Source organism: Sus scrofa, chromosome 7 (genome assembly GCF_054392235.1).
Source record: "Sus scrofa isolate SSC_HxYL_T2T_F1_AM1 chromosome 7, Sscrofa_HxYL_maternal_Yorkshire_Landrace_v2.0, whole genome shotgun sequence".
NCBI lineage: Eukaryota > Metazoa > Chordata > Mammalia > Artiodactyla > Suidae > Sus > Sus scrofa.
In genome coordinates, this window is record NC_139389.1 from 99,086,509 (window position 1) to 99,098,598 (window position 12,090).

At 40.9% G+C, this 12,090-nt stretch overlaps 2 protein-coding genes across 24 annotated transcripts in view; one reads left to right on the forward strand and one right to left on the reverse strand.

Moving 5' to 3' along the window:
- The window catches only part of KLHL25 (kelch like family member 25), a 665,168-nt gene that overhangs the window by 406,110 nt on the left and 246,968 nt on the right, over nucleotides 1-12,090 (reverse strand). The gene's annotated exons all lie outside the window — the stretch shown is intronic.
- Nucleotides 1-12,090, forward strand: part of AKAP13 (A-kinase anchoring protein 13) — a 333,498-nt gene that overhangs the window by 143,748 nt on the left and 177,660 nt on the right. For 12 of the 23 annotated variants that reach the window (XM_084969385.1, XM_084969388.1, XM_084969389.1 and 9 more), the window contains exon 1: nucleotides 9,111-9,195. Coding sequence is in view for 10 of the 23 variants with exons in the window: in XM_084969374.1 (XP_084825500.1) it covers nucleotides 8,822-9,005 (184 nt within the window). In the remaining 13 variants the exon portion in view is untranslated. Of the gene's footprint in view, nucleotides 1-8,821; nucleotides 9,006-9,110; nucleotides 9,196-10,566; nucleotides 11,035-12,090 lie in introns of those variants that run through there. The other 11 variants (XM_084969374.1, XM_084969377.1, XM_084969375.1 and 8 more) reach the window with 2 other exon arrangements.

Below are 12,090 nucleotides of genomic sequence, written 5' to 3' on the forward strand. Positions count from 1 at the left end.
AGCAACTTTTGTTACTTTTTTGGTCTTTAGTTATCAAAGACAGGTTTTCATTATTGTACTCTAGAGATTCTGTGAAGTTGGACAAAAGGAAAAGACTGAGAAGTGAGTGGGTAGAAGCCTAAGAGCAGGCTGAGCTCTGGGAAACCCACATGTTTTTAACCAGAGTATTTTTACTCTCGTTTGTTTTACCTACTGGCTCTTCCATATGAGAGTTCATTGAAGGAAAGACTCCAGTTTTTAAAAAACACTGATGAAGTAAGTATCTGTATATGTTCCTCTTACTCAGACAGGGGATTGCCCACATAATTATTCTTGTGGCAAGCGACATCAGCTAGGTGTTGTGAATATGTATGTGTATATACGCACACACACATATTTAATGAAGCAGTATATATCTGGAGTCCAATAAATAACATCTTTTCCTGCTGAGTTCAAATCTAATAGATTTGGGAGTTACACAGATAGGCCAAAACCGTTGGCTTTGTTTTGGAGCTAGATTGGAAGGCTGACTTTAGATGGCCTGCTGAAGGGGTTGCTTATTCTTTCTGCTTTATCTGAAAGAGCCAGACCATCACAGGTCTGCCCTTCAGAATTCCCCAGCTTTGATTACTGTGTTATGTAGGGAAACAACCAGAAGTCACCCTCGCTGCAGGCAAGCAGATACTGAGGAGAAATGCTCAGAGGAACTGTGTAGGGACACGCTCAGTTCCTGCTCTCATAGACTCTTCAGATAAATGCATGCTTCCCCCCTCAGAAGAAGGGCAAAGAGGTATTTGTTAGTTTTGGTTTTCTTAAACCCACTGAGTTTAACCACTTAGGCTGTGGTCAGTGCAGGCATGGTGCTACATCATCAGGGCCTTACTGCGGAGATACTTACCAGAGCACTCCTGGCAGTTAAAAATACAAAAGAAAGTGTGGACTCTAAAATGCAGGAAAAAAGCACTTGTCCTTTTTTCTTTCTTATGCATACAGGGTCTAAGAACACTATATTGCTAAGATCTAGAGATCAGAATATTTGCCGTGATACAGGGCATGGCACCTTTTCAGAAACCTCAAATTGGGGTGTAATATACCTCTAGCCCCTGCTATTTCTGTATTGTGATGGGAATGGTTATTCCACTTGCCATTTATATAAATCAGTACCAGGATGGATTGCATTAGTTATTTGTGGGGTTTAATAAGGTTTTTTTGTCTTGTTTTGTTTTTGACTGCACCCTTGTCATATGGAAGTTCCTAGGCTAGGGATCGAATCTAAGCTGCAGCTACCACCTACACCACAGCTGTGGCAATGCTGTATCCTTAATTCACTGTGCCACACATACCTAAAAAAAAAAAAAACAAAACCCTCCTAAAAGGCATTTGGTTGGTTGGATTATTTTTTTGTTTGTTTTTGTTTTTGTCTGTGTGCGTGTGGTTTTGCCTTGTCTCCTTTAAAGAAGGCACAGGAGTTGGATGTTTGTTCGTGATACATGATTAGAAAGAACTATTAGAAAAGCACAGGTCTAAGACTTGAGGCATATCACTTCCCCTCTCTGGGCCTTAGCATCCTTGTCTCAACAGCTTTAGTAGGGAACTCACCAGCTTTAATATTTTTGTGGACTTTCCATGTGCTTCTTCAGTTTCTGTTGTGCAAAATTGCTCAAGCAGTACTAGTAAAGGCTAAATCAGATTTGAACACTTAGGGAAATGCCTTAAAACCACAATAAGGTGCCATTACACACCTATTAGGAAAGGCTAAAATTAAAAATACCAAATGCTGGCAAGATGCAAAACATCATCTCATACATTGCTGGTAGAAATGCAAAATAATACAGCCACTCTAGGAAACAGTTTGGCAGTCTCCTATAAAGTTAAATGTATGTTTACTAAGTAGTGATAATCCCACTTTTGGCTCTTTATCCTAGAGAAATGAAAACTTATATTTACTCAAAATAATCTTTACACAGATGTGCCTATGGCAGCATTATTTAGAATCACCCCAAACTAGAAGCAACCTAGTTCTCCCTTACTGGGTAACTCTACAAAACAAACTGTGATATATCCACACAATGGAATACTACTCAGCAATAAAGAAGGAACAACCTATTGACATGTGCAACAACTTGGATGCATTGCACTAAGAAGTCAGTTTTCAAAGTTACTTACTCTGTGATTCCATCGATGTGATATTCTAGAAAGGGCAAGACTAGGAACAGAAAATAGATCAGTAGCTGCCAGGGAGTAGAAGTAGGGGAGATGTCTGACTGCGAAGGGGGTATCATAGGGGGATTCTTCAGGAGTTGCAATGGTTTTGTGTCTTGGTGGTGGTGGTGGTTATAAGAATCAATGCATGTGCTCAAACTGATAGGACTGTACAGCTCCCCAAAGTGAATTTTATTGTACACAATTAAAAACAATCGAAAGAACATAAGAAATTGAACAAGTTAGATGTATACTTTACAAGGAGAAATAACATGCAAAAGACTGGATAGACCTGTCTTTGTTTTTTTTTGTGTGTGTGTGTTTTTTTGTTTGTTTGTTTTTTCCGCTTTTTGCCTTTTCTAGGGCCGATCCTGCAGCATGTGGAGGTTCCCAGGCTAGGGGTCGAATCAGAGCTGTAGCCCCCGGCCTACACCAGAGCCACAGCAACGCAGGATCCAAACTGCATCTGCGACCTACACCACAGCTCACAGCAACGCCAGATCTTTAACCCACTGAGCGAGGCCAGGAATCAAACCCGAAATCTCCTGATTCCTAGTCGGATTCATTAACCACTGAGCCATGATGAGAATTCCTTGATAGACCTGTCTTTAAGTCAACACTGGGATCCAGAATCTGATTTCAAATTCTGGAGTCACATTCTGCAGTTTAAATTGTTCAGTTAATTGTGAATTAGAATCTACAAATGGTAGGTAATTTAAAGGCCAAGTAGCATCAATTAAGAGGTCCCTGCTTGCTGTTGAGGGACACATGCAAAGGAACATTCTGCTTACAGCAGGTGCACATCAAGTAATTTTTAAAAATGTGTTTAAAGGAAGAAGGTACAAAGTACATTTGTTGCCTGGGATAATAACGCAGCTAAATAGAGCACTTCTTACGTAACAGGACTACTTGCTGTTGTTGAAAGCTGGAGTATTTACAGGTGTTCCAGCCTAATACTTGTACAAAGGAATCATGTAAGATTTATGGTTAATCCTCCTCTCTAAATGTTTATGTGCAGTACTTTTAAACTTTTTCAGGTCAGTGACTCCTTTGAAAATAGCTCACATTTCTCCTCAGGAAAAAAATATACATAGGGGCCTACCTGCAAAAATTTATTATTTCAGGGATTCATAGTTGTCCTGAACCACAGGCATGACCACAAAGTTAAAGTCCCTTAGGTGTAGACTTGATATTGTAAAGTGGAGAGATGATAGGCTGTGGAGTTGCTGTGTTTGTATCCTAGCTTCATAGCAAGAGTTTGGACGAAATAGTTAATCTCCTTGTTTCTTAATTTTTTCCATTTGTAAAATGGAAGATAATATATCTGATAGTGTGTGCCAGCGTGCAGGCTCTTTATTTTTAATGTACCATGAGCAATATCCAGTAACCTTTTAGAGATGAAACATTAATGAACTCTGATGAGAGAAAGTAACATGTCCTATAAAAGGACAAAACAGTATAGCACTTTAAAAAAAAAAAACAAAAACCCTCCTCTTTGAAGCAGAATGAGACTTTTTACAAAAACTTATTTCAGAAGTCTGACATTAAACATCAGCAAGAAGGAGTTTGTCCATTTTATTCTTTTTTTTTTTTTTTTAACTCACCACCTAAGTTTTGTCAGCATTTGCCATGCTTGAGCTCTCCATCTGTCCATCCCTCATTCAGCCATCATTCTATCTTATTTTTTGATGCATTTCCCAAAAAAAAAAAAAAATTGGGGATATCAAGATACTTCTCCCTAAATACTTTAGCATGCATAGTATTAGACTTCAATTTTTATTTATTTATTTATTGTCTTTTTATCTTTTCTAGGGCCGCTCCCTCGGCATGTGGAGGTTCCCAGGCTAGGGGTCGGATCGGAGCTGTAGCCAGCAGCCTACACCACCAGAGCCACAGCAACGTGGGATCCGAGCCGAGTCTGCTGCCTACACCGTAGCTCACGGCCACGCCAGATCCTTAACCCACTGAACAAGGCCAGGGATCGAACCCACAACCTCATGGTTCCTTGTCGGATTCGTCAACCACTGCGCCACGACGGGAACTCCTATTTATTTATTTCTTATTTTGACATTGAAGACTTGCTCTGAAGAAAGCAAGGAAGGAAAAGATCCTGGGAGAAATCTGCATTCTTGTTTAGTCATGGTGTTGTATAACCAAATGAAAAGAAGATCTGGTCATCTTTGGGGTGGAAATCCTCCCCACATAGAGAAATTTGGGTGAAGAGAGGTTGAGATGGGTTTAAGAAGGGCTGCATGAAAAACAGCCTGTGTGCTTTCAGTTCTGTGTATATGATGTTGGTTAATAGAACCTCAACCACAGTCATTGGGTATTTTAATTCTTAACACCTTTTCCAGATTGTCTGATAGATTTCCATAGAAATTTTTCCTTAGCTACACTCACTAGTGTTTTTGATGTTTTCAGCTGTCATAGATGCTAAAAAATACAATATATTAAAAATACTGTGAAGGGATTGATTACAAGACAAGTGGTTCCTCATAATGGCAGCACTTCAGCTCCAGAAGGTTTTGTTGCCTCTCAAACCTTGATTCTGTCACAAGGCCACATGTGTCATTTTTTTCTCACAAGTTCATTCTCTCATGGGCCTGTTGTTTTCCTTCCGCACAAGGCCTGAGGATTCCTGCATCGTGTAGGACTTTTGGTTTATTTAAGAAGCAGTATAGAATGGTAGAAAGAGTAGTCTCATAGGTGCAGATTCAAAGAGTACTGTGAGCAGCGCATCTGGGTGGATTGATGGGGAAGGAAAAAGTACATGCAGTTTTTGATCACTATTTTGTTCGCAGAACTTAGGACCTTTTGCTTAGGAAGTCTGATGATTTGAAAAGATGCATTTGACTAGCATGCTCATTGTCGTTGAACGCCTACTAGGCCACACTAGGCACACCAGCTTTCTCTGCAGATCCGAGGGAATGTGTGTGGGTGTGCTTCCAGCATGTGAGTAGATACAAGCAAACTTAAGACATTTGCTACTACCTTCTCCATAGGAAGCTGGGCCCACATAGAGATTTTTCCAGTTGAGTATGGTTAAACATCAAACGAACTAACCAGCATATGGCCTATGAAATAATACTACAACATCAAGGAAATGGAAAAGTATCATGAGAATTCAGATGGAAGACTCTATGAGTATAATTTTCATTAAGAAACCAAAGAAAGAATTAGAGGAGGTTTTTCATTTATCCTGTGCAGGATCGAAGAAGTCAGACCTATTATGAAATTAGAGAAGGAAGCAACAAGGAGAAAAAAAGTTTTAATGATTATGTCAATCAGGGTCAACCAGAGAATCGGAACCAGTTAGAAAATATAAAGATTTATCTCAGGGTATGGCTTACACAATTGTGGGGCTGGCTAAGCAAGTCCAGAATTCATAGGGCAAGAAATAGAAGAGAAAATCACCCAAGCTCAAACCCAGTAGCATGAGCCAAAGCTGTCACCCTCAGACAAGAAGAGGAGCTCCTGGCTAGATAGGACTCCATGAGCAGAGGCTGAAGCCCTGCTGAATTCTCAGGCGGGATTTCTTCTCTCCAGGGGAAACCTTAGCCCTGATTCAGTTTGCCCTACCCAGATTAGCTAGGATAATCTTCCTTATTAAATCAACTGATTAGGCAGTATAATTACATCTGCAAAAAAAGCCATCACAGTGAAGGCAAAGATGGAAAGGGAGTTGGCTTAAATGATGCAAGGACATCCAGAATCCCATAGCATAATTAAATTCAAACTGGGGACAAAGGACTCAATTGACATCATAGGAAATGCAGTTAGTAATGTGAAAAATAAAATTGAATAGCTCTCAGAATATACAGAGAAAAAAATCAAAGGATCATGAGAAAGGGAAAATACAGACCTAGAGAGTAGAGAACAGAGGTTGAACCTAAATTGTAGATGCTGTGGAGTTTAAGACAAAAGAAACAGAAGCAACAATGGAAGGTTAAAAAAAAAAACAAAAAACTATTTTTGCAGTTTCCTTGTGGCACAGCAGGTTAAAGACCTGGCATTGTCACTGCAGGGAGTTGGGTTGCTGGCATGGCACAGGTTCATTACCTGGCCCAGAAACGTCCACATGCTGTGGGTGTGGCCAAAACATTATTTTTGGAGGAAAATATTGAAAAGGTGCTTTTTAAACTACAACATGAGATTGCTTGCATGATTGATTTTTATAAAAAGAAATGGGGTGGAATGATGGAGAGGGTATGGTTTCCAGACTCAAGACAGAAGAATTTTCAGATCTTGCTGTGTTTTGCTGTGGACAAGTTATTAATCTGTCTTCATCTGCAAAGTGAGGATAATGAGACCTTGTAGGGTTATTGCGAGAATGAAAAAAAAGTGAATACAAACCACTTAGTCCAGTGCATGGCACTTAGCAGGTCTTCACCAGGTGTTGCTTTCTTATGGTCTGTTGATTGCAGAGAGGGGGCCACCTAAAAGCAGATGTGGTACCTGCTGCTAAGGACCTTCGGATGAGATTTGGGAGTCTGCACGTGCTGGAATCGGGGTGCCAGCTTTGAACATGTTGTCGGAACTCTGTTCTTAAAGGCTGAACTGACTCAGAAGCACATAAGAGATGAGAAAGGGTTCAGGTGTAGAAAAAAACTACTCTTAAGGAGGTTCCACCTATAGTAAGGTGGGAATTAACCAGTCTTTAAAAAATGGAGTAATTCCTGAGAAGTGCCTTACTAGCTTTTTTGTATTTGATAAGGATGTCAGAGTGCTTGTGAACAGCTGTAAGGCACAAGTCAGATGGTGATATCTGATCTTTTGTGAAAGTTCTTTCTGTCCTTTTCACTGGCCTGGCCACCTGCTCTGAGGTGTTGATTATTAAAATTTGTACCTACACATGCAGTGGTTTCTTCTGTGGTGATTTTTTTTCCAGCCTTGTGCCTCTACTGAAACTGCAAAAATCCTGAATTAGTCAGTGTGCAGGGTTCTGTAGGGAAAATGTAAAATATGAAAGATGACTTTTGCTTCCAAGGACATTTACCCTGGCAGTAAGGAGACTAGACTAAGGCACATTTGACTTAAGACAATTTAGTGTAAAACCACAGGCTCAGAGATGCGTTCATCTTTCTGTGCTGTTCCCATGCAGAAGCCACTGGGGACATCAGTGTAAGGAGAGAACACTGGGGTCCAGGAAGCCTGAGAATGCTCATTGAGGAAGTTGAGGCCTACAGAAAGCCATGGAGAATGAGAGATGGGAGCTCAGCTGAGGGGAAGGCACAACTCCAGGGCACCATCCCCATTCCAGATTCTGAGTGGTGCTCCCTGGGGTTGCATAGTGCACAGCAAAGCCCTGCAGTGGCTATAGCTCCCATCATCACAGGGTGGGTGCAAGGAAGGATGCCTGAGGCAGAGAGTGTTGCTAGTGGACCTAGAATGTGATTGGAAGTCGAGAGGAACAGGAAGGAGCCTGGCATTCGTTCAGTGAGTCCCTGCTACAGCCCATCATCTAGCATCTCACCCACCCCTCTCATTTGTTACTGCAGCCCTGGGAGTGAGGCGGTGGTACCGCACCCTAGGAGTGAAGAGAGTGAAGCTTAGGCAAAATTATGCCCAGTCACACAGATGGTAAATGCCAAATTTGAACTCAGATTTGTCTGACGCCAAAGCCCTTCCTCATTCCGCCACTTTCAGAGTGACTCACTATACCAAGAAGGGGGCCTTCTCTTCAGATGGAATAGGCTCAAGCACTTGCTTTTCTTTCTGAAGTTGGAGTTAGTCTTATTATGCCTGGAGATGTATTTCTTTCTTTCATTAAACAAACAACAAAAAAGCTGGCAGTGCCAGCAGTCTGATTTGCCCTTAATGTGGGGGAATAAAAAGACCTGTGTGTACTTAACAAGCAGAACCTGTTTTTAGTGTTTAACTAGCCAACTCCTCTCTGGGTGTTATTTTTTTAAAGTAATTGTATCCTTTTTGATACACCCATCTAAGCCCCAACAGCTATTCCCTTTGGATCCTGATCCCCATGTTGTGAGGCTGCATTCACTTCTTTTCTTCTACTTCTTTTTTTTTTTTTTTAAAGTAAAAGAACATAGGTGTGAAGTCACCCTTAAAATCTGCCTGTATAAATTTGTTGAACAAATACATTAAATCAGAAATATAGAAATGGATCCTCTGTTGTAAGACTGTCTCCTTTTGGAGATTTTGCTTCTCATGCTTTTTTTTTTTTTTTTTTTTGTCTTTTTAGGGCCGCACTCACGGCATATGTAGTTTCCTAGGCTAGGGGTCAAATCGGAGCTGTAGCTGTTGGCCTCGCCAGAGCCACAGCAACACGGGATCTGAGCTGCATCTGCAACCTACACCACAACTCACGACAATGCTGGATCCTTAACCTACTGATCGAGGCCAGGGATCAAACCTGCGTCCTCATGGATACTATTCAGATTCATTTCCACTGAGCCATGATGAGAACTTCCCTCAGACTTTTTTTCTAGCTTTGCTTTGTCTTTACTTGAGAGCTGATTGTACTCTGCTACAATAAAATTGTTCATGCTCTATGTTGGGGCTTAACTTTAGGATCTAAGATACTTGGAATCAGTGGTGTTTACCTGACTCATCTTTGTGTTTGTTTGCTCTATGTTTTCACATTCTCCTCACTTGTTTTCATTTTCTCCTCCATCTACAGATGGTGGTCCCCGGGAGACGTTGATGCATTTTGCTGTGCGGCTAGGACTGCTAAGGCTGACGTGGTTGCTGTTGCAGAAGCCAGGTGGCCGTGGAGCACTCAGCATTCACAACCAGGAAGGAGCAACACCTGTGAGCTTGGCCTTGGAGCGGGGTTATCACCAGCTGCACCAGCTTCTAACAGAGTAAGTGCTCCTTCTCCCCATTTCCCTCCTCTCAGCACCAGCTCCACCCCCGGATTCGTGGTAGCCCTGCCCACTTGGCATCTCAGTGTGTGTTTGCCAGGAACTGAAACCTCTGCTTTGTGCCTTGCCTTTTGCTGGAGGTTTATAAGCTTGCTCCTGCTAACCACTTCATTGTCTGAGAGTGACACGCGTAAGTCATGTTACCGTTTTTATTCTCCTCTGTCTCCCTTCCCTCACTGCTTAAATTTTACTGAAAACTCAGAGTAAATCTAGTCTGTGGGGATACTGTTCCATTACCAAGGTATCCAGTTTTTCCTGGGTTAGTACAAGAAGAAATGGTTTTTCTATGCTATATACTTTTTTTTTTTTGGTATGTCTTCAAGACTTGAAAGAGAAATAAATAATAATTGCAAACGGAAAGTACGCTGAACCACTGAGTTTTGGTTTGAATGTAATTTCTAAAAATAAAGTCAAGAGCAGTGGTCCCTTCATATGAGTAGCAGTAAAAAGCAACTGAGTTGTCCTGGAAACGTGCAGTAGGAAATCCTGTCTTGTGTTTGTGGGTTCAGTTGTTATACATTCTGACTTGTTAGAGAGTCCTTTGAAGTAAGGTTGCTAGTCAAAACATTTGAAGAGGGTGTTTATTTTGTTGTTGTTGTTTTGTTTTTTGTTTTTTTGTATAGAGAAATAAATGCATTGTAGTAGCCAGCCCTTTTCATTGGAATATTTATAAAAGCAAAACATTTCAAGTGTAGTTTCTTCTCTTTAATGTAGTTTTTATTGTTTTATGGTCATCATCATCTTTTCCACCACATAATCCAAACAAGAATAAATCCCATTGGGTCTGTGTTCTTCAGCAGTTCAGGGACCCTTGTAAATTAAGTCAGTATTCCCAAATCCTTAGATAGTGTGTCCATGCTAAATTTAATTTAGTTGAATTTTATTTTTTACCATTTTAAGCTGTGTATGGGGGTAATCTGGAAGGGCCAAGAAGAGACCTAAGAATGTAATGCTACTTACTTATGTTATATAAATAGGGGGATTTTGTTTGTTTTTCTTTACCTACTACCATGCTTATAACTTCCCCAGTCAAGGCAAACAGAAGGTTCTTGCAGAAAGCTTTCTGATGGGTGCTGCAGATATAGTGATGGTAGGAGGGGCACACTTCATCTCAGATGAGCTTTGGATACTTGAGCTCTGCTATGACAGTATTCCAAAGAGTGATACCTCCCATGCCTTCGTACTTCCCATCTGGCCAGTTGGATTCTTTCTGCTTGTTTGCCTCATGGCCTTAGGAAGACCTGCTTTGTCCCAGAAGTTGAAACAATTAACTCAGTATATAACAACTGTGAAGATAAAGTGCAGTTTTACTGCATTCAGTCTTGGAGCTCAGAGGTTTTGCTGGGAAGCAGAATTGGTTAAGGATTGCCATCCAAATGGGGAAATAGAGTGATTACAACAGCTTCATTATATGCTGGGTGAGGATGTCACAAGACTGTTATTGCAGCACAGCTTTAAGGAAACGAGTGTGTTCTTGGAGAAGATTTTTGTGGCTTGCTTTGTACTTAGATGCTCTGTTACATGTGGAAAGCCACTTATCTCCTTCTGAAGGGAAATAGGTGAAGGGAAGCCCTCTTGAGAAGTCTTCAAAGAGAGGACTGCTGCAGAAGCATAGGAGCACCTTGCATTCTTGTGGCTGTTTCTGTTCTGCAACCTAGCAAAAGTGCTCTGAGTCATAATTAACAATTTAAAAAATGATTAGGAGGTGAGTTTACTAAATCTCTCACTCTTACTGTGGTATCAGTAGACTTAGCTAGAATTTCAACCATAAAGAGTCAGGAAAGATCATCATTAACAGATGAGGAAACAGAGATCCAGAAAAGTGAAGTGACTGGATTAGAGTGACAGGGTGGCAGGGACAGAAACAGAAGCCACATCTCCTGAGAGTCTGTCCAGAGTGTCTTCCACTCCTGGGATTCAAGGAGCCCAAGAGTAGATGTCATGGGGTCTGCCTCCTTTGAAATTACAGGTAAAAGTTTATGCATATATGTTTCTGAATAGTTTATTTTGTGAAATTCACAAAGAGATTTGTGGACAGTTAAGAATTGCTCCACTTTCTCGTAGTTTACTAAAATCTTTACACTTGGATGTTCTTACCCCTCCCCTCTTTCAAATGGAAAATTTCCTTATAGGCCTGTTTCTTATCCTCTCTTTTTAGTTAAGATGAAATTGAAGTATGATTATAGACATAGTACATTTGCTAACTGTTTATAGTCCAGCTTTAACCGAAACATTAACTCCTTTTATACCTTTTCCAAAATAAATTTGTTATTTTTTAATTCTCTACTATTTATGCCAGTTTTTTTGAGGAATGGGGGAAGGGGGAGGGTGTTGTACTCATTAGGGTCCAAATTCTTTTTTTTGTGTTTGTGTGCCTCAGGCTTATTTAGATAATCCATTTTGAGAAATGAGTCATTTTGACATGAAAATTCATTCTATTGTGCTTAGAGGTAGGAGACTTTTCTGTGTGTCTTTAGGGAACTCGATTCAGGACATTTTGGAAGTTTCTCTTTTTTGTAACCAGTTACTGTTAACTTTCACTTAGTTCAGTGACAGGGAAGAGAGGGTTTTGTTGACTTAGTGCTCTTTTGCTTCAGTGCTCTGACTCTTACATTATGAACATAGATGCATTTTTTGATCTGAAAATGCATCTTAAACAAAATGTTACCAGTCTTGCCTGAGAAATCCTACCCAGGAGCACCTATGCTTTTAGGTAGGTGTGGTCATCTCCCCTGTTTTGAAGAAGTGTTGGTTGAATACCCTGCTGGAGGTTCCTGAGTTAGCACTGGACAGAGTAGGGAGAGAACCCGACTCTGCAGGCTCTTGGTTCAGTGGGTGCTGATGGGGTGTGTGTGACAATATTAGATGAGTGCTGCATTGGAGTCCTTTCGTAAGAGAATGTCAGAGCAGATGCTATCCGACATCGCACTCACATACGCACTCACATACAAATCACGGAACCTGGACCATCCATGAGTCTGAAGGGCAGTTCCAGGTAATCGCTAATTATGCAGACTTTGGAGTC